The following is a 23733-nucleotide window of genomic DNA, read 5'->3' as shown; positions in this document are numbered from 1 at the left end:
CCCCCTGGAAGTGAGCGCAGGGTGCGTGCTGAGCTGGATGGGGAGCAGCGCCCCCTGGTGGGGGACGAGGGAAATGCAGCCGCCGAGGTCCAGCCCAGTCCCCAAGTGTGGGGAAAGCGCATTTCTGGAACGTAGGTCTCACCCTATATGACTACATGACCCACATGACTATGAGCTACTTTATGGCTCCTTTTGTATACCAGAGGCTTCCTCCCGCTTTGAGAATGGATTTGGCCTAGGTGAGGCTAAGACGTGTATTACAGTGTTAGGTGAGGGAGCTGTAGAGCTAGGGACAAAATAACGTGGCATGACGCACGTGAAATGATTTGCCTTAGGGCATTTCATCATTGATGACAGTCCCAAAAGCCCACCAAACAATCTCTCCTCCTCAAAATTAAGACACTTGCACTTCTGCCTTTGCAGGACAGATCTTTCCAGGTACAATCCCTTCCTGGTTTTGTGCAATTATCATCAGCCTCTGTTTTCAAAAGACAGGTGCCTGTGACAGATAGGTGAATATCTCCAGGAACCAAACTGAAACAATAGAAGCTAGGCACTTAATAAAAAATAATCCCTCACAAAGCCCACCTAAATTGTTCAGTATCTAAATATTTTACAAATCTGGGTCATGGATCCCTAAGTTCATTTGGGGAGATGCCTATGTGGTCACCCTCACAGCGGTATGTGTCCCTTTTTAAAGCCGGTGGGGCAGGAAGCCTCCTCTGCATCTCCCAGCATCTCTGGCCTTTGGTTATTACTAAAAGGTTTCTCTTTAGCTCCTGTTTCATCTTCCATCATCACAAAACAGCTGCTGTAAGGTCTTCTGCCCATTTGGCCTCTGACTAATCACACCTATCCTGATGTCTGATAGAGAGACCTCTTTGCGGTCTAATGGGAGCAGTGAGGGATTCAACAAAGGACCTTCCTTCCACTTTTAGAAAGAACTTTCATCAAAACGTAACTAAGCTAAGAAAACAGCTAGAGAACTGCTTACCATCTCCTTCAATCACGACTGCAGTGGAAACAAAACAGCTGAAGAGGAAGTAGAAACAACAAAGTTTTCAAGCAATGATTTTATTGACGGTAATTTCTCAAATGTATCTCAATAGCTTTCCTGTTTTATTTAAACTGAAATAAAAGGAGAAGGATGGCAAGTCTGATTTGGGTTTCCAATTGAATCTTGCGTCATCTAATTACAAATGGCTTCATGATATTAAAAATGAAAATATTTCTCTACATCTGCTCCACCCTCTACAAATATGGCTTTGTTTTGCTGCTTCCCTAATCCTGAACATCTGAGCATTGGAAATCCAGCAATGAAGAGTCACATATGCATTTTTAGTAAACATCCAGCTGAACATCTGTACATCCACTCAACACACAACTCTTGCCTGGTGTATGTTCTTGCTCTATCCTGACTGCAATACTGTTGCTAATCATGTCATGGCATTTATTGTCTGCAGGGATGCCAGCATACTTCAATCACCTGCCCTTCATCGCTGACAAATTTAGGATCCACCTGCAAATTTGCAGAACTCCCAAATGTAATCCTCCTTTATTTATCCAAGCAGAGATGTGTACACAACACCTTGCACCTGGCTTCCAAAGAATAAAGGTCTATCCATTATGGTGCTGGACTGCACAGTCAAGGGAGTCTGGAGGGAAACGGTACAACTACATATACCTCTTCTTTAAATGCTAGGTGCTGTCCTCTGACAAATTTAGTCTTTGTTAGTCTTCAGCAACCGGATGAAAGAGCTGCTTGATGCAGCTGATCTTAACACACAGTCATCTTAGAACTGCAGCTGTAAGGAAGACCACGCCATTCAAAAGCTGTGTGTTAAACCACTACTCCTGAGTGGCAAGTCGTCTTTATGTTCTTGGGGAAAACTGGGTGTCATTAGCTGCTCTCATTTAAACATCTGTAAAAGCTTGAAACAGCTCAACATAAGCAACACTAAGCTTGAAGAGCAACTAGATTCTGATTAGCCCAGCTATCCTGAAAATAAGAATTACAACTATTGTTTTGTACTTTTAGATCACTAAAATAACATTCCTTTTACTGTCTTTAACATTTCAACCCAAAAGTTACAAAAAAAATGCACTGAAGTGATTCTGATACGTTATTAATGACAAAGACTACATTTTCAGCACCACTGCATCTTGTGAAGAAAGTACATGCTACAGGATATTTTCACAACAAAAGGACTAGACTGCTTATCTTTATAACTTAAATGGAAGATAAAGAAGTAAATCTTGTACAGAGACTTGAAATATGAACTGTCACCTAAACTGCTTTAGAGATACTTACGTGGCAAGTAACTGGAAGCCATAGAAACATTATAATGCCCACTAGCACTACGTTTGTCACAGAACTTTACTGCCTTTCCATATATCCTGCTTCTCACTTGGTGACATTTTCTTCTGCAAGGACCTCGCAATGCTTCCTGGGACATCTCCTGATTTTAGCTCCGCAGGCAGAGGTCTTTTCTCAGTGGAAGATCAGGCACATCAAGGTTGAAAATGGGATTAGGAGATGCATTTGCTGATCACTGCTGCACACTTTTCTAACCCTTTCATGGAAGCTGATCAGCGATATTCCAGGTAAGTACGTTAACCTTTACACTTGTGAAAGACAACGTGTCAGCTGATGCTTACCTCCACGTGCCACTGTTTGCCCATAGCATTCACCACACGTCCTTCAACTGGTCTTCTGTGTGCTCCACAGATGGGGACGCCCATTTTGTCACGGCAGGTAAACCATGTAATTATTCTCCTTTCGGTTCGTGAGCATCAGCAGTGAATTCCTTCCTGTTCAAAAATTCATTAATTGAGAGCATGAATAGAACAATTTCAACTTCAGAGCTTCCGTAGAGATCATTTAATTTTTAGCACTTGTTTCAGTAACAGGATTTATACTATAATAATGTCTTTAGCAGCATCAAATACGACAGTTCAATATGATTATTTTTTTAAACAAGCTTGATTGATTCTGAGAAAAGCCTGCTAAGTAGGATGCATCAAATCTCTATGAAAATAGCTACGGAGCTTGTCTCAAACAGGTTAGAAAGCTGTAGTCATGCCTGGCTTACATTCTGGCTCTCTTAGCACAGGTTTCTTTTAGATTTACTTAAATGTAATTGAAGGAAAGAAAAATGCACTCCTCTGCATTTTCCCCGTGATATCAAACATCAGAGAAAGAAAAATATAAGCTGACAATACCGCTGACACAACACTACAGGTTGTTCTTCAAATCAGCCTCTGCCATGATAATGAAATGATAGCTTCCTTTGTACTAAAAAGCAAACAACTAGTGACGTGTGTTATATCCTACAATGCCCCCTCATCCATGCATCACTGGGGGATGTAAAAACATGCAGCTATGTATTCTGCAGCTGCAGAAGCTGATGAAACGAGATGAAGGAAATCTGAAAAGAAAAACACACTTTGTGCAACTCAACTAAAAGCAAAGAACATAGGCAAGATAATGACTGAAGCAGCTGAAGACAACCAATTTTCTGCCCTTTGTATTAGAAAAATAATGTCAATCATTTTGCTGCTATAAGCAAGTTTGCACTCAGATTTCCTATTTCCTATGGTACCACCCTGTGCTGCAAATTGCAGACTTTCATCCCGCCCCACTCCCATGTTTACCCTCAGCCTCTTCAGAAATTTAGATTGGAAGCTGGATGGCAAAACGGGCCCTAACTCTCTACATAACCACGTGTATTGCATTAAAAGCATGAAATCAATGGCTACACAGTTTACTTAAAAAAAAAAAACAAACCGTGAAGGATCCCACTGAAATGAGCGCATTTATTAGTGAAAAAGGTGATAAACTGGACTCAAATTGGGGAACCCATGTTGGGAAAATAAAAACCTATTTAAAAATGACAAAACTTCTGCATCTGATTTGTTTTTAAGTGTCTACCACAGTGTATCCTACTCATCCTGAAACATCACCAGGTACAACACACACTTGACAGGAAATCCGGTGTCGAAGTAGACAAGTAGTTAATATTTTATGCACACATTTTAAGATATCCACTCTCAGTTTTGTGATGCATTCTTAGACCTTTTTCTCATAAAAGACACTTTGGTTACTCCATCTCAGCAGGAAAGCCTTAGGAACCATAACCATCCCTCCCAACTGTCATTCCATTTTCATCATTACCAGTGATAGAAGGAAGGGTGAAGACCCACCTGCCGTCATTCTTGACGAATCCAACTCCTGCCAATACTTGTTGGCAGATATCACAGCAGAAGCACTTCCAGTGGTTGTTCACAGCTTTAGTAACGCAACCAATAACGAACTCACCTGTAGGAAACACAGTAACAGGATGTAAAATGCCATGCTACACAAAGTTAAAAGAAGCCTGCAACTGAATCGCTAGAATTACATCACCATTTTTGCCTTGCTCCTCTTCTAGAAAAGGACACTTTTCAACTGTTATTCACACAGTGTTGGCTTCTACTCCACTAGGCCTAGAATCAAGGCTTGAAAGAGCTCCATACTCAAAGCACAACAGAACTGAGTTTGGATGGCCCTGACCCTCCTGCGAGAAAACTCCTGCAGTCAAAGTACAGTAGAATACAAAGACACACAGAGATACAGCAGGAGAATGCACTTGCTAAACAGCAAATCCAACACGCACACCAATTTCTGATCTACCACAGAGTCCTGTGCTGGGAGGCACTGAGGAAGTGAGAAAACTACCATTTCATATTCTCTGCTGCACAGCCATGCCAAACACTCACGCTGTTCTCTGCACGCACGCTGCAGCCAAGGCCCTGAGCAGCGCAAACGCTGCCTGCAATACGTCGGGAGCTCCGCCTCCTGCTGCTGCCAAAGGCTGACACCCGGCTCTGAAGAGCCTACAGATCAAACAGCTGCCAAAGAGAAGTGATCAGGCAGATAACAGGTATGAAGAAAACGAAGTCTAACATGCAAGTCTGTGGCATTCCCCTGAAGTCATAGCTTTCCAAGAATAAAATGCGATGGTCTCTAGAAGTGTCGGGAAAGCTTGAGGCATCGCTGCTGACTGCAGCCCTGCTGATTTCGGCTACTCTCACCACATTCAAGAACTGGAAAAGCCCACTTTCAGGCAGGATTCATGGAGTGCTGCAGCCCAGAAGGGTTTTTTCTCTCAATGAAAAGCCTTCACATTAAGCTTACCTGACATCGAAGTCACTAACTATTCTGTGAAATGTGGTATTCTTGAACCCACAAGCCTTTCTCCCCTGTGCACAGGGCCCTGAAATTTTCAGCTGTTCGAGGGACAATATTTGAAAGCAGCTCCGTGGTTGTGTGTCCTAAAGGTTCGTCACTGGCAGAAACAAAACACACAACAACAGGGTTGGTGTCCTTTGACAGCTCCGCTGCCAGAGAGAGGTGGCCCTTCTGCAGCTCTGACAAGCTTTGCTGGCATTCTTCAAATCTCCTCTCAAAAGAATTGGCCAGTTCTTGAACTTTAGCTCTGACCCCAAATTGCTCTACTTTCACTTCACCATCTGAAAACAAATCCGAGATTTCCTTAGCTCTAGTCACTGCAGCCAGAGATCAGCAGCTTTTGTTCTGTATAATCTCCAGGGTAAAACAAAGCCAAACAAACTACAGAAGATACTGAAAAGAACTGTAAAAACCACTCAACCGACTAACCAGCATCACCTGTAGCTGTCCAAATTAAAACACTGTTTGATGTTTCAGAGGGCACTAAGTTCATTTCTTTAGCGATGACATGCTTTGCACACACCTCAAGAACTTGGTCCCTTCTCATAAGGATCCTGTAACACTTCTTCTGTGTATGGAAGAGGACCCTGAGCTCTCCAACACCGCGTTCCTTCCACTGAGCAGCATCTCTGGCCCAACTGTAAAATTTCGCCCTCTCTTTGAAGGGAATTCCTTCATCTTCTTCTCCAGACTACCTCCACCTAAAACACAGCACAGTAACGCGTGATTTCCCCAGAAGTTGTTGTCACCAACAACACTGTTACAATTCTGACATCATAATCCAAAATTATTCGATGTTTTCCTTTCTTCAGTGGCTTTGTACCCACAGCTCTATACTCATCATGCACTGAAGTGACCAAACAGCCCTGCCTTCTCAAAAGGAGAGAGCCCAACAGATTTCAGCCTTTGAAATTCATTTTTAAGCTATCAAGTGTGCCGGCATATTTCCCAGTGAAATTTCAGGTCTGCTGAATGATGTGCTGAGTGATAACCCAGCACTGTTAGCATTCCAGGTGTTCCCCTTATGAAGGCTGCTAAGTAACTTAATACTGGCATTTGATCAGAATAAGAATCAACTGAAAATAATAAATGGAGGCCTCACAGCTGCGTATCCTCCTCACTTTATATGTGCACATTACTGCCTTTTAACATCCTTCAATTAACACATCTTCCACAGTTAAAGAAAAGCTTGAAAGAACTGGAGAAACATGTGACAGACAAGCATTTCTGAAGGAGAAAGAGAGCAGGCAAGGCAAGAAAGAAAACAACAGACGTCGTAATATGATTAACGGATGAGGAAAGGCAGACAAGATATTGCAGAAAGAGGAAGACAACATTTTGCAGACTTCATCAGATTAACTGTTCCAATTAAAGGACACTACATACTGTTTTTTTGTGCTCCATCAGTCTTGCTTAGTCATTATACTAACCTGCAATTAAGTTCTATTCTTTACAGGAAGCCAAACTAGAAGACTACAGTCATTGCAAGCTTCTCCTCTTATTAGGCATACTAAGGTTAAACACGAAATCCAGACATGAACAACTGAGTTAAGCCTTACAAAGCTACATCAGGCTTCTTCAAGCAAGTTGTTCTACTTCCTAAAAAGCTGTATCACCACCTCCTGGTAAACTCTCTGACACGCGAGCAGTTTCTGTGGATTCTGCTTCTCCGCTGCTGGCAGCTGACTGCACAAATACTGTTGCTGTTGCTTCACTGGTTGATGGAGTATGTAATTCTTCCTTACTTGTAGAGACTGAGTCAGTACGATTAATAAAACAGTAAGCAAATAAGCCGTAAGAGCCTAAGATACAAACTTCAAACTACATTAAGTCTGGACACTAAGAATAATGACTCCCTCCAAAAAAGCCACATTTCCCCTCTCCCCTCCCTCCCTTCCAGAAATTGATAAATTTCTTCATTTATTTACAACAGCAGTACAGTAAAAACATGATAGTAAGTTCTCAGTCTCCAACTTTCCTATAGTGCTACTAATGTTTCAGAACAGCTAACTAACAGGGATTAAGGGAAGTGAACAACTGGGGAAAAACAAAAAAACAAACAAGAATTGTTGTTGGAAGGTTTCAGACATTCTTCATCACTCTTAAAACACACACAGCTTTGACTCAACAAGAGACTGAAGTACCTTTGAAGCAGTACGATTCCAAAACAAGCCCCATTTCCCTTGGAAACTGCTCTGAAATCACTTAACTCTTACATACCTGCTAGGAGGAATTCTACTAGCCAAAGCTGTTTCTACTTTAGGAGGCAAAGCTGTTTCCTTTCTCTCCCGGAGAAACTTAAGTTCTTAGTAGTACCATAGTTCCAGTGCCAGAACAGACTTGAGACACAGTCAAACAAGCCAAGTAGTTTCTAATCTGCCGGACGCTTTATTTCTCACTAAGTGAAAATAGTCTAAGGATAATACTGCAAATTTATTGCCTAAACTTTCGTAAAGACTTGACTCGTACTTTTTCTTTGAGTTTTTACTTCTTTCTGAGAGCCTTCTGGACTGGCATCCTCCGCACTGCTACTAAAGCCACAGACAGACGTAGAAGGGACCTGTGGAGTTTCTCCGTTAGCCTTCTGCTCAGAAGATTTAGTTTCCCAAGCAGTAACACATTCACGTTTGACTAGGGGGCCTGCTGCAAAGCACAAAAGTTAGTGGAAAACAGCTGATAAGACAGCTAAATACTGTGATCATTTTTGGCACATACGTTATAAAGTAACCTAACGATATTCAGAACATCTTAAATGTAGAGCTTTTGAAATAACATCATTATGTAAAAAGACACTCATTCAGGATAACCAAGGAACTGTAAATCCATCACACTTGGGTTTTCTGCTGCTATCAAAGAACCTCCATGCAATAATGAAGACTTCAATCTTGCAACTGCCACTACAAAAACTAGCTTCCTTTGACATTTACTTATATTTCTGGAAGCTCAATACGTGCCACCTTTTGTTAGTACACAGACACTCACAGCCTCAGAAAGAGTGACTGGCCAAATGGAAGATGACAGTTTTTCTCAATTTAAATATTGTAAACATATTGTAAATGTTGTCTGTTGGTTCTAGTAGCACTATACACTTTCCTTTTGAAATTCAAGTCTCAGACCAAGAACAGGTCAGCATTTTCATATTGTTACAAGAATTATTGATGGCCATACGCCAAACAAAATACAGCTACAGAGAAGAGCCATATGGGTATCATCTACAGAGGAAAAGCAAAACCAAGGACTGAAAAAGAAAGTAAGAAACAGAAAGCAGTCAGCAGCAGCGTGTGCTACCGATGAACTTTGAGCATTTGGAACTCCAGATGGTATTAACCAGAGACTGAATAGAGCTTATTTCACAACACTTCTGGGAAGTACAAGAAGAAAAACCACGACAAACAAAGGCTCAAGCGACAGATGTGAAGTTACTGGAAAGGAATGGAAGCAGACAAGAAGGATGCCTCCTAGTTGAAGGGATAATTTGAGTTGAAGCTTAAGCACAACTGCTGTTCTCGTAGGTTACCAGTCAGAGCGAGGCCTTGAACACAATAACTGCCAGCTTAACACAAAAAATGCACTGTCAGCACTTCACCCTGACATTTTAAACAACGCCTCGTTGTTTAAACAATATTAGCATCTCCTGGTTCTAGCAGTACCAAACTCCTTCCCTACAAAAAAAAGCAACACTAAGATCAACTCTGACGCCCCGGACAGATTCCAAAATCCTACCTGCAACTCCCTTTCTCACTACAGAGTTGCACTGAGTCCTGCATAAGGCACGCTTCTGTTCTTACGTGCAAAGAACTACAACTTCATATTTACTCAAGTTGAACGTCTAGGATTTGAAGATTCACAGACGTGCATTAGAACTGAAAGAAATGACATACTATTAAGACAGAAGAAGTAATACACAATGACCAGCATTAACAAGTGACTGACTAATGAGCTGCACACTTGAATAAATTACTGGTTCAATTAACACTCACCTTTCTCCAGGATTTTAAACGAGAAGTTGGAGGGCCCACCCTGTGCCGAAGGAGCCAGCTGGGATGCCTCGCTCTCCCAAGGTTTCTGAGCAGCACTACAGCTTTTGGGTGGTTCAGCTACTCCCGCTTTTTCCTGCTCTGCTTTCCGAGATGCTGAAGTTCCTTCATCGCTCTTTCTTGGACGATTCAAGCTGAATCCAAAGAGGGAGCCGGGGGCTGAAGTATTCCCAAACGGGAATGTCTCTTTGTTACTGAAAACGCTCCTGACAGATTCAGATCTAAATACAAACTTCGGAGCAGAAACCTCCGTTTTTGCTGGCGTTTCAGAGGTGCTTGATACCTCTAAAGCTTCTACGGTGGCATCAGAAGCATCACTACCATGGCCGAGGTCGCTTCTCACCCTGGTAGCTTCCTCCAGCACAGCTACAGCGTTGTTACCACAAGGAGATGCTTTGGCTGCATTCGTACGAGAAACATGAGATGTTACCAACGTGCCTTTCTCACGGGTGTGCTCACTCTTGTCCCTGTCTGCTGTTTCTTCAGACTGGAGTGTAACTCCACTACTTGAAGGCAGTTCGTTTTTGTCTTTTTCATCCATGTTTGTCAAGTCAGTTGTACACTCTTTGGATGGATCATCTTTCTTAGCGGTATTTTTACTGGACTCCTGTATACCAAATTTAAATCCACCGAGAGGCATCCACATTGAAAAATTACATCCTTCCTCTGCAGGCTTTGCTTCACCATCTGCAAGATTCTGAGAGGTACATGCTGGTGTTTTCCCTTCAAGTTTCAAGGAAAATTCTTGTAGAGATACTTCTGAATTAGTTTTGCTTGTATTCTGGCAAGTAACACATTTTGGGGCAGTGGGTTCATTTCTTACTAAACAGATGTCACAGTTCCACTGGCCTTCCTTTTTAGCAAAGGCAGATCCCAATTTGTCCTGTGCGACACTAACACTGGATTCTAGAGGTTTTAAAACCACACGTTTTGTGAAATAGCCTGGTTCAGGCAGTGGTGGATTTGTGCTTGCCTGTGGAAGGCTGTAGTTGTAGCGATCACCACCACCACGAGGCAAAATGATTCCAGCAGATGGAGCATCAAAATGCAAAGGTGCGCCATACGTGTCTTGAGGAAACACAGCAGCGCAAGTGTTTCGCAGAGGTGGCGTGCGGATTGCTTGTTGATGAGTGTATCTACGCTGCTGAGGTGCAAGTCCATCCATGCCACAGACAGGTGCCTAAAGAAAAAGCACCGTTACTTCCTTGTGGAAAAGGAGGAAAAGGGATTAGGGTGCTAAAGCCCATGCAACACGCACTCTTAATAGCAAGGCGTACCGTAAAATTACATTTCAACTCTAATCAGTTTAAACTAAAATCATACGTTCAAAACTTGAGTGGTATCTGAAAACACAGACTGGGGAGAAGCGTAAGCTGAATAGACTCATTTTTCTTTAGTATTTAAAAAAAAAAAAAAAAAATCAAGCCCCCATACTATTTTGGGGAAAAGAACATTGCAGACAACGAGCAGAGGACATATGTTAGCAGGTTAAAAACATGCTTTGCTGGCTGTTTCTCCCAAACCCAATATCCCAAAGCTTAGCTGATTACGGAACTTTCTGCCTGTCTCCAGCAGACCTCAAGTTTAGTAAACGCTCTCTCGGGAACCGCAGTTATATCCTGCTACACACAGAATCAAAACCAGTTGTTTTCAACACATCAGTAGAAATGGCTTGAGCAGATTCGTATGTCCTCACCTTTGTTGGTGCTACACTGGTTGCAGCAGTTCTTTGAAGAGACTGTGAGTTACAAGCAGGTGACTGGCTACAGTGAACAGATGGGCCAGAGGTAGCAACTGAAAAGGAACACCAAGAAAAGAGTTTATATCCAGTTTTTGTGATTACTGACTTGAGTGAACTTTCCCAAGGGACCAGTTTTACTCATTCATCTCAGAACACTGCAGAAACATTTTAAGAAGTCTTACTCCGTTTAGCTAAGTGTTCAATTAAAAATTCAGCATCAACTTACCCCTTAAAGGAGCTTCATGAAGATTTTGTGCTCTCCGATAACCATCTGACACTGTACCTGTTTCATAGCTTCCAGCAGGCCAGCAGTGAGATGATACATTTACACTGGAACTATTACGTTTCATTTCCCATATTTCATTCTATTAAAGACAGTGTTTCAATTAAGAGCATGTAAACGTATTACATCGGTATTTGGAGGAAACCTAAGGAATGATCCCTACGCTCCTCTGCTATTTTAAAGCATGTTCAAGGTCTGAGACACACACAAAAAAAAGATGAGTTAAGTGCTGCAATAATCTATGATCTTCCTATGCTTTACGAAACTGAGACTGTTCCCTGAAGCTAGAAATAAACCCAGAACAAAGTAGCTAAGCTGAAGAAAGCACAACTTTCTGCACGCACAATCCTCAGGATTACTTCCCATATCTGAGTACCAAATCAGAGTTTGTAGGCAACAAAGTTTTACTCTTGAACTCAGTTTAAGCAGGTGTTTATAGCAGTTCTCTTCACTGAGTTAAGAGGTAGCCTGGTAAGTGAAGTTCAATGCTTGGGTCACAAAGTACTTACCAGAACAAAAAGATCAACTGTTCTGCATCGAATATAGTGACTCAAGTTGTTTACCGTTAAAGCTTCCACTTGCTGACCCATATCGTGGGCTCACTCAGGAAACTCCAGTGGAGTGGATCTTCTGAAGAGAGAGAGAGAGAGAGATCCTTCCCCACTTGTAGTCAGCTCTTAAATGGGTCTAGGAGAGGTGGAGCCAGGCTCCACCCCTTCCTGCAGCACAGGTGAATTGCTTTCACCTGTGCTCCCAGGGCTGACTCATTGCTCACCTCAGGTGATTAATCAGAGGTTCAGGCCTTGACTCAGCAGTTCCCATACAGTAATCAAATAGGAGGAGGTACTAAGGCAGTTCAGTATCTTCCAATCAGAGTTTTAAAACTCAGAAGTTCAACAGAAAGATACTACCAAATCTCAGTAGTAGCAGTACAATGACAAAAACAAAAAAACAAAAAAAATAAAACCAACCACAACCCATCAACACACAAAGCCAACTGAAACAAAAAACAAACCAACCAGCTAACAATTCATATGTAAGCCTGTGACATACAACCCCTCTTACTCTCATCTTTGAATAATCCATCAGTACCTGGATGTCCACACTATGGAAATGTCTGAAGAGAGGATACGCAGGTTCGGGAATACTTCTGTGCTTTTTGATAGTTCTCAAGCTAAGCAAAATTTTCTTCCAGTAGTAGACGCTTCTTCCAATATATTCTTTCTGGTCGTGGGAGTTAAGGCTAACGCCCTGTTGAAGAAAGAGAAATTCAAACTATCGCAGAATATTTAAATAGAGTGTTATTCATACTTATTCTTCTCTGATGCAGTTGAGAGTAGTGAGGTAAGAGTATTTGACTAGAGCAACTGCCTTGCATGACATCCCATCAAAATTAGTAGCAGCAGTTCTCAATACTACATTCTCATCTGATTTTATTTAGTCTATTAAGTTTGCAAAATTAGAGAAAAACAGATGATACTTATTTACAGATAATCTTAACGTACTGTTTTTTGCAGACTTCTTGCCCAATGTATAATTAAGGCAGGCTGAAGGCCGTGTTTCTCCAGGGCTCGCACAGTACTTAATCCGTGCTGTACAAGAAGCTTCAGTTTGGTTGCCGAGTCTGGTCTGAATATCAAAAGAAATATTCCTCAATTAGTATTCCCTCTTTTTCATCTGTTCACACGTCATTTGTTTGATGAACATAACAAGCAGCTTCAGTCCTAAGCTAGCTCTTCTTTACAAATGCACTGTCAGAAATGTAAAGCCCATTTTTATAAAGTTCTTCAGCATCTCACACCCCTACAGCAAAAAACATTTAACATTTAAAGGACGTCAAACAAAAGGAACTAGTTTTACGCAACCTATGGGAATCAATTCAGAAGCCATCTAGAAGGTTGGTTCCAATATTTCCAAACTGAAGAAGCCTTACTTTGTTTTTTTCTGCATAAGAGCACAAACAGCATCCCACCAGGATCTTTGCTTCTCAGTACAGAACTGTTTGCACAGCAGCAATGGTAAGAACAGAGGTTGATGTGTGCCACGCTGAGTATTAAACTTCTCTTGCAGTTCTAAGTTGCTAGTGAACACCATCCCGAGTAAAAAAACCTGTTTTGGTGAAAATAAACAAACAGAAGGTATTAGGTAGCAAAAAACAGGCATTTAAATGCATTTAAGAACTTAGGAAGCTTGCTTACTTCAAGGTCCAACAGGCAAATGGACTCAGGAGCATCTGTTTCCAGTCTCGATGTCTCTTGGGGCAAGTGAAAGAGTTGTTGTAATGATCTGCGCAGCGGGAATAACACTGACATGGAATTCCACTGCAAGCCAAGCCATGCAAGGTGCTGGAGACTACCACTGTGCATCCAAACAGCACCTATGCAAAAACAAGGGTTGCAAGAAGCGTCCTCGTTAGGAAAGGTATCATTCTACTCCTGTTACACTCAAATTCAAAGCCAGACTTCATCATCAAGTTAAGCCTAAAAAATGGGAAGATATCATTAGTTCACAATTCATCCTGGAATTCTAACCATCTCAGGAACTTCTAGCTGCCTTATTAGAGGGGCTTTTCCCTTCCACTCTGTTCGTCACAGAATGCTGAAGTGTAGCATCGGAAAAACAGAGAAAAACGAAATGTCCCTAGGAATAAACGGAAAGGCATAAGAATGAGAGAGAAGCGTAGTGCAGAATGCATGGACACAAGGAGAAGACAAGAACCGCTCCTTTGCGATGTGCGCAGAAGAAGCCGCTCGTCCGAGAAAAGCATCCGGCTGAAGTCGCTCTTTCTCGGCATGCGAGAGAGACGAGACCGCTGCTGAAGGCACACAGCGGCATTCGGGGAGAACCGCGATTTCTCGGCCAGCAACTGCAAACTCTCCGAAGCGGTTAACAGAGAGTGGCGCCGTCCACCCACGAGAGCGAAATAGCGAAATTGCTATGCCGAGAACGTGCGATTTCAGAATACTGCATTTCCTGAAAACAGGGGGTTTTTTCTCCGCAGGAAAGAATCCACATCTCTCGACTTTCTGTAACGTCCTCTCTGAAAGCACAACGTGTGTCGCTCCTGGAACTTCTAGCTGCCTTATTAGAGGGGCTTTTCCCTTCCACTCTGTTCGTCACAGAATGCTGAAGTGTAGCATCGGAAAAACAGAGAAAAACGAAATGTCCCTAGGAATAAACGGAAAGGCATAAGAATGAGAGAGAAGCGTAGTGCAGAATGCATGGACACAAGGAGAAGACAAGAACCGCTCCTTTGCGATGTGCGCAGAAGAAGCCGCTCGTCCGAGAAAAGCATCCGGCTGAAGTCGCTCTTTCTCGGCATGCGAGAGAGACGAGACCGCTGCTGAAGGCACACAGCGGCATTCGGGGAGAACCGCGATTTCTCGGCCAGCAACTGCAAACTCTCCGAAGCGCTTAACAGAGAGTGGCGCCGTCCACCCACGAGAGCGAAATAGCGAAATTGCTATGCCGAGAACGTGCGATTTCAGAATACTGCATTTCCTGAAAACAGGGGGTTTTTTCTCCGCAGGAAAGAATCCACATCTCTCGACTTTCTGTAACGTCCTCTCTGAAAGCACAACGTGTGTCGCTCCTGGAACTTCTAGCTGCCTTATTAGAGGGGCTTTTCCCTTCCACTCTGTTCGTCACAGAATGCTGAAGTGTAGCATCGGAAAAACAGAGAAAAACGAAATGTCCCTAGGAATAAACGGAAAGGCATAAGAATGAGAGAGAAGCGTAGTGCAGAATGCATGGACACAAGGAGAAGACAAGAACCGCTCCTTTGCGATGTGCGCAGAAGAAGCCGCTCGTCCGAGAAAAGCATCCGGCTGAAGTCGCTCTTTCTCGGCATGCGAGAGAGACGAGACCGCTGCTGAAGGCACACAGCGGCATTCGGGGAGAACCGCGATTTCTCGGCCAGCAACTGCAAACTCTCCGAAGCGCTTAACAGAGAGTGGCGCCGTCCACCCACGAGAGCGAAATAGCGAAATTGCTATGCCGAGAACGTGCGATTTCAGAATACTGCATTTCCTGAAAACAGGGGGTTTTTTCTCCGCAGGAAAGAATCCACATCTCTCGACTTTCTGTAACGTCCTCTCTGAAAGCACAACGTGTGTCGCTCCTGGAACTTCTAGCTGCCTTATTAGAGGGGCTTTTCCCTTCCACTCTGTTCGTCACAGAATGCTGAAGTGTAGCATCGGAAAAACAGAGAAAAACGAAATGTCCCTAGGAATAAACGGAAAGGCATAAGAATGAGAGAGAAGCGTAGTGCAGAATGCATGGACACAAGGAGAAGACAAGAACCGCTCCTTTGCGATGTGCGCAGAAGAAGCCGCTCGTCCGAGAAAAGCATCCGGCTGAAGTCGCTCTTTCTCGGCATGCGAGAGAGACGAGACTGCTGCTGAAGGCACACAGCGGCATTCGGGGAGAACCGCGATTTCTCGGCCAGCAACTGCAAACTCTCCGAAGCGGTTAACAGAGAGTGGCGCCGTCCACCCACGAGAGCGAAATAGCGAAATTGCTATGCCGAGAACGTGCGATTTCAGAATACTGCATTTCCTGAAAACAGGGGGTTTTTTCTCCGCAGGAAAGAATCCACATCTCTCGACTTTCTGTAACGTCCTCTCTGAAAGCACAACGTGTGTCGCTCCTGGAACTTCTAGCTGCCTTATTAGAGGGGCTTTTCCCTTCCACTCTGTTCGTCACAGAATGCTGAAGTGTAGCATCGGAAAAACAGAGAAAAACGAAATGTCCCTAGGAATCAAGGGTTAAGAATGAGAGAGAAGCGTAGTGCAGAATGCATGGACACAAGGAGAAGACAAGAACCGCTCCTTTGCGATGTGCGCAGAAGAAGCCGCTCGTCCGAGAAAAGCATCCGGCTGAAGTCGCTCTTTCTCGGCATGCGAGAGAGACGAGACCGCTGCTGAAGTCTGAAATTGGTATTCGGGGAGAAAAGAGATTTAACGGGCAGCAACAGCAAACTCTCCGAAGCGGTTAACAGAGAGTGGCGCCGTCCACCCACGAGAGCGAAATAGCGAAATTGCTATGCCGAGAACGTGCGATTTCAGAATACTGCATTGCCTGAAAACAGGGGGTTTTTTCTCCGCAGGAAAGAATCCACATCTCTCGACTTTCTGTAACGTCCTCTCTGAAAGCACAACGTGTGTCGCTCCTGGAACTTCTAGCTGCCTTATTAGAGGGGCTTTTCCCTTCCACTCTGTTCGTCACAGAATGCTGAAGTGTAGCATCGGAAAAACAGAGAAAAACGAAATGTCCCTAGGAATCAAGGGTTAAGAATGAGAGAGAAGCGTAGTGCAGAATGCATGGACACAAGGAGAAGACAAGAACCGCTCCTTTGCGATGTGCGCAGAAGCCGCTCGTCCGAGAAAAGCATCCGGCTGAAGTCGCTCTTTCTCGGCATGCGAGACAGACGAGACCGCTGCTGAAGTCTGAAATTGGTATTCGGGGAGAACCGCGATTTAACGGCCAGCAACTGCAAACTCTCCGTAGAGATAATGTCATTGGATTGGAGAAATGTGGTATTTCGGGGAGATAATGTCCTAATTTGGGGAGAAGATGCCGTTCTGTGAGGGGGAAGCATGCATTTCTGAGAGAAAATCTCCTATTTAGGGTGAAAGTGTCATCTTGCTAACGAACTTCGTGGAGAAATTATGAGGTATTTTTATGAAACCTGGTATTCCCTTGAAAGAGTATATCTGTGATCAAATGCCATATTTCTGGGAGGGAACATCTGATGTGGGGGGGAGAAGGTGATGTATGTGTGAGAAAGCTGGTGTTTCTGGGAGAAAATGTCAGGTATTGGTGAGGAAACAGATGCTAGAGAGGGAAAAGGGAGAGAAGTGGTTTCTCCCCTTTGGGAGAGAAGTGGTATTTCTGGGAGAAAATGCCCCAAATCGGGGAGTAAGTGTCATCCTGAGGCGTGTCATGGAGTAGATTTGGGAGGAAATGGAGGTGTTTCACAGAGTAGCGGCACTTCTGGGAGAAAATGTCCTCAGTGGGAAAGACAATGTCCTCTTGAGGGAAGAAAACAGGTCTTTCTTACAGCAAATGTCATCCAATTGGGAGAAAATCTCCTCTCTTGGGGAGAAAAGTGGTCTTTCTGAGAGAAGGTGTCCTCTTCTTGGCTGCAAGTGTCCCATTTGGCATTGTCACGGAGGCTTTTTGGGGAGAAAGCGTGTGGCAGTTGTAAGAGAAGGGGTATTTCTGGGAGCAAATCTCCTCTTTTTGGAAGAGAAGGTGAAATTTCCAAGGGAAAAGTGGCATTTCTGGGAGGAAATGACATAGCTGGGGGAGAAAAGTGGGAACCGGTGGGAAAGAAGATCTTGTACTGGAGAGCAACGGTGGTCTTTTTGGTGTGCCAAGTGGTCTCTTGGGGAGACAACGTGGTAAATAGGGGAGAAAATGTCCTCTGGAGGAGTGTCAAGTAGTATTTGGGAGAGCAAACGTCAGGTATTTCTCGGAAACCGGCTGTTTCTGGGAGATAGTAGCAGACTTGGTTGGAAAATGACAGGTGTTTGTGAGAAAGCTGGTATTTTGGGAAAAAAAGGCCGTTTTTTAAAGAATAAGCTGGCATTTCTGGGAGAATATGTCCCATCTTTGGGAGAAAACGGGTGTATGTGGGAGAAAATGTCGTGTATTTGGGAGAAAGCTGGTGTATGTGGGAGAAAAGGCCATTGTGATGGGAGTCAGTGTGATCTTGAGGAGTGGAAAGCAGTATTCTTGAGATGAAACGTGAGGTATTTCTAAGAGTCCTGGTATTTCTGGGAGAAAATGTCTTGTTTTGGAGAGCCAAAGTCCCATTTTGGGGGCAGAAGCTGGTATTTCTGTGACACTGCCATCTTGATGGGGGTAAGTGTGATCTTGAGGAGTGTAAAGCAGCATTTTGGTTAGAAAATGGGAGCTCTTCCTAAGAGCAGTGCTATTTCTGGGAGAAAAGGAGCTCTACTGGGCATAAAAATGGTGTATCTGTGATAAAATGCCACATTTCTGAAAGAAACTGTCCTCTTGCGGAGTGTAATGCTGTATGTTCCGGAGGAAATGGGAAATATTCAGCAGAGTCCTGGTATTTCTGGGAGAAGAGGTCTGATGTGGGGGGGGGAAGGTGATGTATCTGTGAGAAAGCTGGTGTTTCTGGGAGAAAATGCCAGGTATTGGTGAGGAAACAGACGCTAGAGAGGGAAAAGGCTGGTATTTTGGGGAAAGAAGGCCGTTTGTTAAAGAATAAGCTGGCATTTCTGGGAGAATATGTCCCATCTTTGGGAGAAAACGGGTGTATGTGGGAGAAAATGTCGTGTATTTGGGAGAAAGCTGGTGTATGTGGGAGAAAAGGCCATTGTGATGGGAGTCAGTGTGATCTTGAGGAGTGGAAAGCAGTATTCTTGAGATGAAACGTGAGGTATTTCTAAGAGTCCTGGTATTTCTGGGAGAAAATGTCTTGTTTTGGAGAGCCAAAGTCCCATTGTGGGGGCAGAAGCTGGTATTTCTGTGACACTGCCATCTTGATGGGGGTAAGTGTGATCTTGAGGAGTGAAAAGCAGCATTTTGGTTAGAAAATGGGAGCTCTTCCTAAGAGCAGTGCTATTTCTGGGAGAAAAGGAGCTCTACTGGGCATAAAAATGGTGTATCTGTGATAAAATGCCACATTTCTGAAAGAAACTGTCCTCTTGCGGAGTGTAATGCTGTATGTTCCGGAGGAAATGGGAAATATTCAGCAGAGTCCTGGTATTTCTGGGAGAAGAGGTCTGATGTGGGGGGGGGAAGGTGATGTATCTGTGAGAAAGCTGGTGTTTCTGGGAGAAAATGCCAGGTATTGGTGAGGAAACAGATGCTAGAGAGGGAAAAGGCTGGTATTTTGGGGAAAAAAGGCCGTTTTTTAAAGAATAAGCTGGCATTTCTGGGAGAATATGTCCCATCTTTGGGAGAAAACGGGTGTATGTGGGAGAAAATGTCGTGTATTTGGGAGAAAGCTGGTGTATGTGGGAGAAAAGGCCATTGTGATGGGAGTCAGTGTGATCTTGAGGAGTGGAAAGCAGTATTCTTGAGATGAAACGTGAGGTATTTCTAAGAGTCCTGGTATTTCTGGGAGAAAATGTCTTGTTTTGGAGAGCCAAAGTCCCATTTTGGGGGCAGAAGCTGGTATTTCTGTGACACTGCCATCTTGATGGGGGTAAGTGTGATCTTGAGGAGTGTAAAGCAGCATTTTGGTTAGAAAATGGGAGCTCTTCCTAAGAGCAGTGCTATTTCTGGGAGAAAAGGAGCTCTACTGGGCATAAAAATGGTGTATCTGTGATAAAATGCCACATTTCTGAAAGAAACTGTCCTCTTGCGGAGTGTAATGCTGTATGTTCCGGAGGAAATGGGAAATATTCAGCAGAGTCCTGGTATTTCTGGGAGAAGAGGTCTGATGTGGGGGGGGGAAGGTGATGTATCTGTGAGAAAGCTGGTGTTTCTGGGAGAAAATGCCAGGTATTGGTGAGGAAACAGATGCTAGAGAGGGAAAAGGCTGGAAAAGAATACTGCTTTCCACTCCTCAAGATCACACTGACTCCCATCACAATGGCCTTTTCTCCCACATACACCAGCTTTCTCCCAAATACACGACATTTTCTCCCACATACACCCGTTTTCTCCCAAAGATGGGACATATTCTCCCAGAAATGCCAGCTTATTCTTTAAAAAACGGCCTTTTTTCTCCAAAATACCAGCCTTTTCCCTCTCTAGCATCTGTTTCCTCACCAATACCTGGCATTTTCTCCCAGAAACACCAGCTTTCTCACAGATACATCACCTTCCCCCCCCCACATCAGACCTCTTCTCCCAGAAATACCAGGACTCTGCTGAATATTTCCCATTTCCTCCGGAACATACAGCATTACACTCCGCAAGAGGACAGTTTCTTTCAGAAATGTGGCATTTTATCACAGATACACCATTTTTATGCCCAGTAGAGCTCCTTTTCTCCCAGAAATAGCACTGCTCTTAGGAAGAGCTCCCATTTTCTAACCAAAATGCTGCTTTACACTCCTCAAGATCACACTTACCCCCATCAAGATGGCAGTGTCACAGAAATACCAGCTTCTGCCCCCAAAATGGGACTTTGGCTCTCCAAAACAAGACATTTTCTCCCAGAAATACCAGGACTCTTAGAAATACCTCACGTTTCATCTCAAGAATACTGCTTTCCACTCCTCAAGATCACACTGACTCCCATCACAATGGCCTTTTCTCCCACATACACCAGCTTTCTCCCAAATACACGACATTTTCTCCCACATACACCCGTTTTCTCCCAAAGATGGGACATATTCTCCCAGAAATGCCAGCTTATTCTTTAAAAAACGGCCTTTTTTCCCCAAAATACCAGCCTTTTCCCTCTCTAGCATCTGTTTCCTCACCAATACCTGGCATTTTCTCCCAGAAACACCAGCTTTCTCACAGATACATCACCTTCCCCCCCCCACATCAGACCTCTTCTCCCAGAAATACCAGGACTCTGCTGAATATTTCCCATTTCCTCCGGAACATACAGCATTACACTCCGCAAGAGGACAGTTTCTTTCAGAAATGTGGCATTTTATCACAGATACACCATTTTTATGCCCAGTAGAGCTCCTTTTCTCCCAGAAATAGCACTGCTCTTAGGAAGAGCTCCCATTTTCTAACCAAAATGCTGCTTTTCACTCCTCAAGATCACACTTACCCCCATCAAGATGGCAGTGTCACAGAAATACCAGCTTCTGCCCCCACAATGGGACTTTGGCTCTCCAAAACAAGACATTTTCTCCCAGAAATACCAGGACTCTTAGAAATACCTCACGTTTCATCTCAAGAATACTGCTTTCCACTCCTCAAGATCACACTGACTCCCATCACAATGGCCTTTTCTCCCACATACACCAGCTTTCTCCCAAATACACGACATTTTCTCCCACATACACCCGTTTTCTCCCAAAGATGGGACATATTCTCCCAGAAATGCCAGCTTATTCTTTAACAAACGGCCTTCTTTCCCCAAAATACCAGCCTTTTCCCTCTCTAGCGTCTGTTTCCTCACCAATACCTGGCATTTTCTCCCAGAAACACCAGCTTTCTCACAGATACATCACCTTCCCCCCCCCACATCAGACCTCTTCTCCCAGAAATACCAGGACTCTGCTGAATATTTCCCATTTCCTCCGGAACATACAGCATTACACTCCGCAAGAGGACAGTTTCTTTCAGAAATGTGGCATTTTATCACAGATACACCATTTTTATGCCCAGTAGAGCTCCTTTTCTCCCAGAAATAGCACTGCTCTTAGGAAGAGCTCCCATTTTCTAACCAAAATGCTGCTTTTCACTCCTCAAGATCACACTTACCCCCATCAAGATGGCAGTGTCACAGAAATACCAGCTTCTGCCCCCACAATGGGACTTTGGCTCTCCAAAACAAGACATTTTCTCCCAGAAATACCAGGACTCTTAGAAATACCTCACGTTTCATCTCAAGAATACTGCTTTCCACTCCTCAAGATCACACTGACTCCCATCACAATGGCCTTTTCTCCCACATACACCAGCTTTCTCCCAAATACACGACATTTTCTCCCACATACACCCGTTTTCTCCCAAAGATGGGACATATTCTCCCAGAAATGCCAGCTTATTCTTTAAAAAACGGCCTTTTTTCCCCAAAATACCAGCCTTTTCCCTCTCTAGCATCTGTTTCCTCACCAATACCTGGCATTTTCTCCCAGAAACACCAGCTTTCTCACAGATACATCACCTTCCCCCCCCCACATCAGACCTCTTCTCCCAGAAATACCAGGACTCTGCTGAATATTTCCCATTTCCTCCGGAACATACAGCATTACACTCCGCAAGAGGACAGTTTCTTTCAGAAATGTGGCATTTTATCACAGATACACCATTTTTATGCCCAGTAGAGCTCCTTTTCTCCCAGAAATAGCACTGCTCTTAGGAAGAGCTCCCATTTTCTAACCAAAATGCTGCTTTACACTCCTCAAGATCACACTTACCCCCATCAAGATGGCAGTGTCACAGAAATACCAGCTTCTGCCCCCACAATGGGACTTTGGCTCTCCAAAACAAGACATTTTCTCCCAGAAATACCAGGACTCTTAGAAATACCTCACGTTTCATCTCAAGAATACTGCTTTCCACTCCTCAAGATCACACTGACTCCCATCACAATGGCCTTTTCTCCCACATACACCAGCTTTCTCCCAAATACACGACATTTTCTCCCACATACACCCGTTTTCTCCCAAAGATGGGACATATTCTCCCAGAAATGCCAGCTTATTCTTTAAAAAACGGCCTTTTTTCCCCAAAATACCAGCCTTTTCCCTCTCTAGCATCTGTTTCCTCACCAATACCTGGCATTTTCTCCCAGAAACACCAGCTTTCTCACAGATACATCACCTTCCCCCCCCCACATCAGACCTCTTCTCCCAGAAATACCAGGACTCTGCTGAATATTTCCCATTTCCTCCGGAACATACAGCATTACACTCCGCAAGAGGACAGTTTCTTTCAGAAATGTGGCATTTTATCACAGATACACCATTTTTATGCCCAGTAGAGCTCCTTTTCTCCCAGAAATAGCACTGCTCTTAGGAAGAGCTCCCATTTTCTAACCAAAATGCTGCTTTACACTCCTCAAGATCACACTTACCCCCATCAAGATGGCAGTGTCACAGAAATACCAGCTTCTGCCCCCACAATGGGACTTTGGCTCTCCAAAACAAGACATTTTCTCCCAGAAATACCAGGACTCTTAGAAATACCTCACGTTTCATCTCAAGAATACTGCTTTCCACTCCTCAAGATCACACTGACTCCCATCACAATGGCCTTTTCTCCCACATACACCAGCTTTCTCCCAAATACACGACATTTTCTCCCACATACACCCGTTTTCTCCCAAAGATGGGACATATTCTCCCAGAAATGCCAGCTTATTCTTTAACAAACGGCCTTTTTTCCCCAAAATACCAGCCTTTTCCCTCTCTAGCATCTGTTTCCTCACCAATACCTGGCATTTTCTCCCAGAAACACCAGCTTTCTCACAGATACATCACCTTCCCCCCCCCACATCAGACCTCTTCTCCCAGAAATACCAGGACTCTGCTGAATATTTCCCATTTCCTCCGGAACATACAGCATTACACTCCGCAAGAGGACAGTTTCTTTCAGAAATGTGGCATTTTATCACAGATACACCATTTTTATGCCCAGTAGAGCTCCTTTTCTCCCAGAAATAGCACTGCTCTTAGGAAGAGCTCCCATTTTCTAACCAAAATGCTGCTTTTCACTCCTCAAGATCACACTTACCCCCATCAAGATGGCAGTGTCACAGAAATACCAGCTTCTGCCCCCACAATGGGACTTTGGCTCTCCAAAACAAGACATTTTCTCCCAG

General features: G+C 43.8%; 1 protein-coding gene across 28 annotated transcripts; it reads right to left on the bottom strand.

Moving 5' to 3' along the window:
- Positions 1–1058: 1058 nt before the first annotated feature.
- LOC149916701 (uncharacterized) lies at positions 1059–13746 on the bottom strand. Of its 28 annotated transcripts, none has more exons than XR_016469021.1 (12): positions 13490–13745; positions 13225–13400; positions 12797–12920; positions 12067–12542; positions 11801–11921; positions 11235–11373; positions 10964–11061; positions 9211–10447; positions 7700–7873; positions 5754–5931; positions 4759–5327; positions 4231–4318 (listed from the first exon to the last, which is right to left on the bottom strand). XR_016469021.1 is itself a non-coding variant. In XM_090145835.1 (11 exons), exons 5-10 carry the CDS (start codon positions 11879–11881, stop codon positions 5774–5776), a joined length of 1887 nt encoding a protein of 628 aa, XP_090001961.1. In that variant the 5' UTR covers positions 11882–11921; positions 12067–12542; positions 12797–12920; positions 13225–13400; positions 13490–13745; the 3' UTR covers positions 4231–4318; positions 5754–5773. The 28 variants fall into 28 exon arrangements, 15 of the variants coding, with proteins under 15 accessions (XP_090001968.1, XP_090001967.1, XP_090001961.1 ...); XR_016469022.1 differs by having other exon boundaries at positions 5177–5327; XR_016469020.1 differs by lacking the exon at positions 4231–4318 and having other exon boundaries at positions 4325–4890; positions 5177–5327.
- Positions 13747–23733: the final 9987 nt, after the last annotated feature.

Source organism: Phasianus colchicus, chromosome 9 (assembly GCF_987193195.1).
Source record: "Phasianus colchicus chromosome 9, bPhaCol1.hap1.1, whole genome shotgun sequence".
In the NCBI taxonomy this organism is placed as follows: domain Eukaryota; kingdom Metazoa; phylum Chordata; class Aves; order Galliformes; family Phasianidae; genus Phasianus; species Phasianus colchicus.
Note: the sequence above shows the minus strand (reverse complement) of the source record. Positions and strands in the feature narration are given on the sequence as shown.

What these genes read in the sequence shown, in the direction of transcription:
- LOC149916701 (XM_090145835.1), bottom strand. Translation starts at nt 11,881, where the DNA reads ATGGGTCAGCAAGTGGAAGCTTTAACGGTAAACAACTTGAGTCACTAT. An exon ending in CCAGTGTAGCACCAACAAAG is followed by an intron (nt 10,448 to 10,963) that starts GTGAGGACATAC and finishes CTTTTTCTTTAG; the next exon opens with GCACCTGTCTGTGGCATGGA. An exon ending in AGTAAAAACTCAAAGAAAAA is followed by an intron (nt 5,932 to 7,699) that starts GTACGAGTCAAG and finishes GCTGTGTTTTAG; the next exon opens with GTGGAGGTAGTCTGGAGAAG.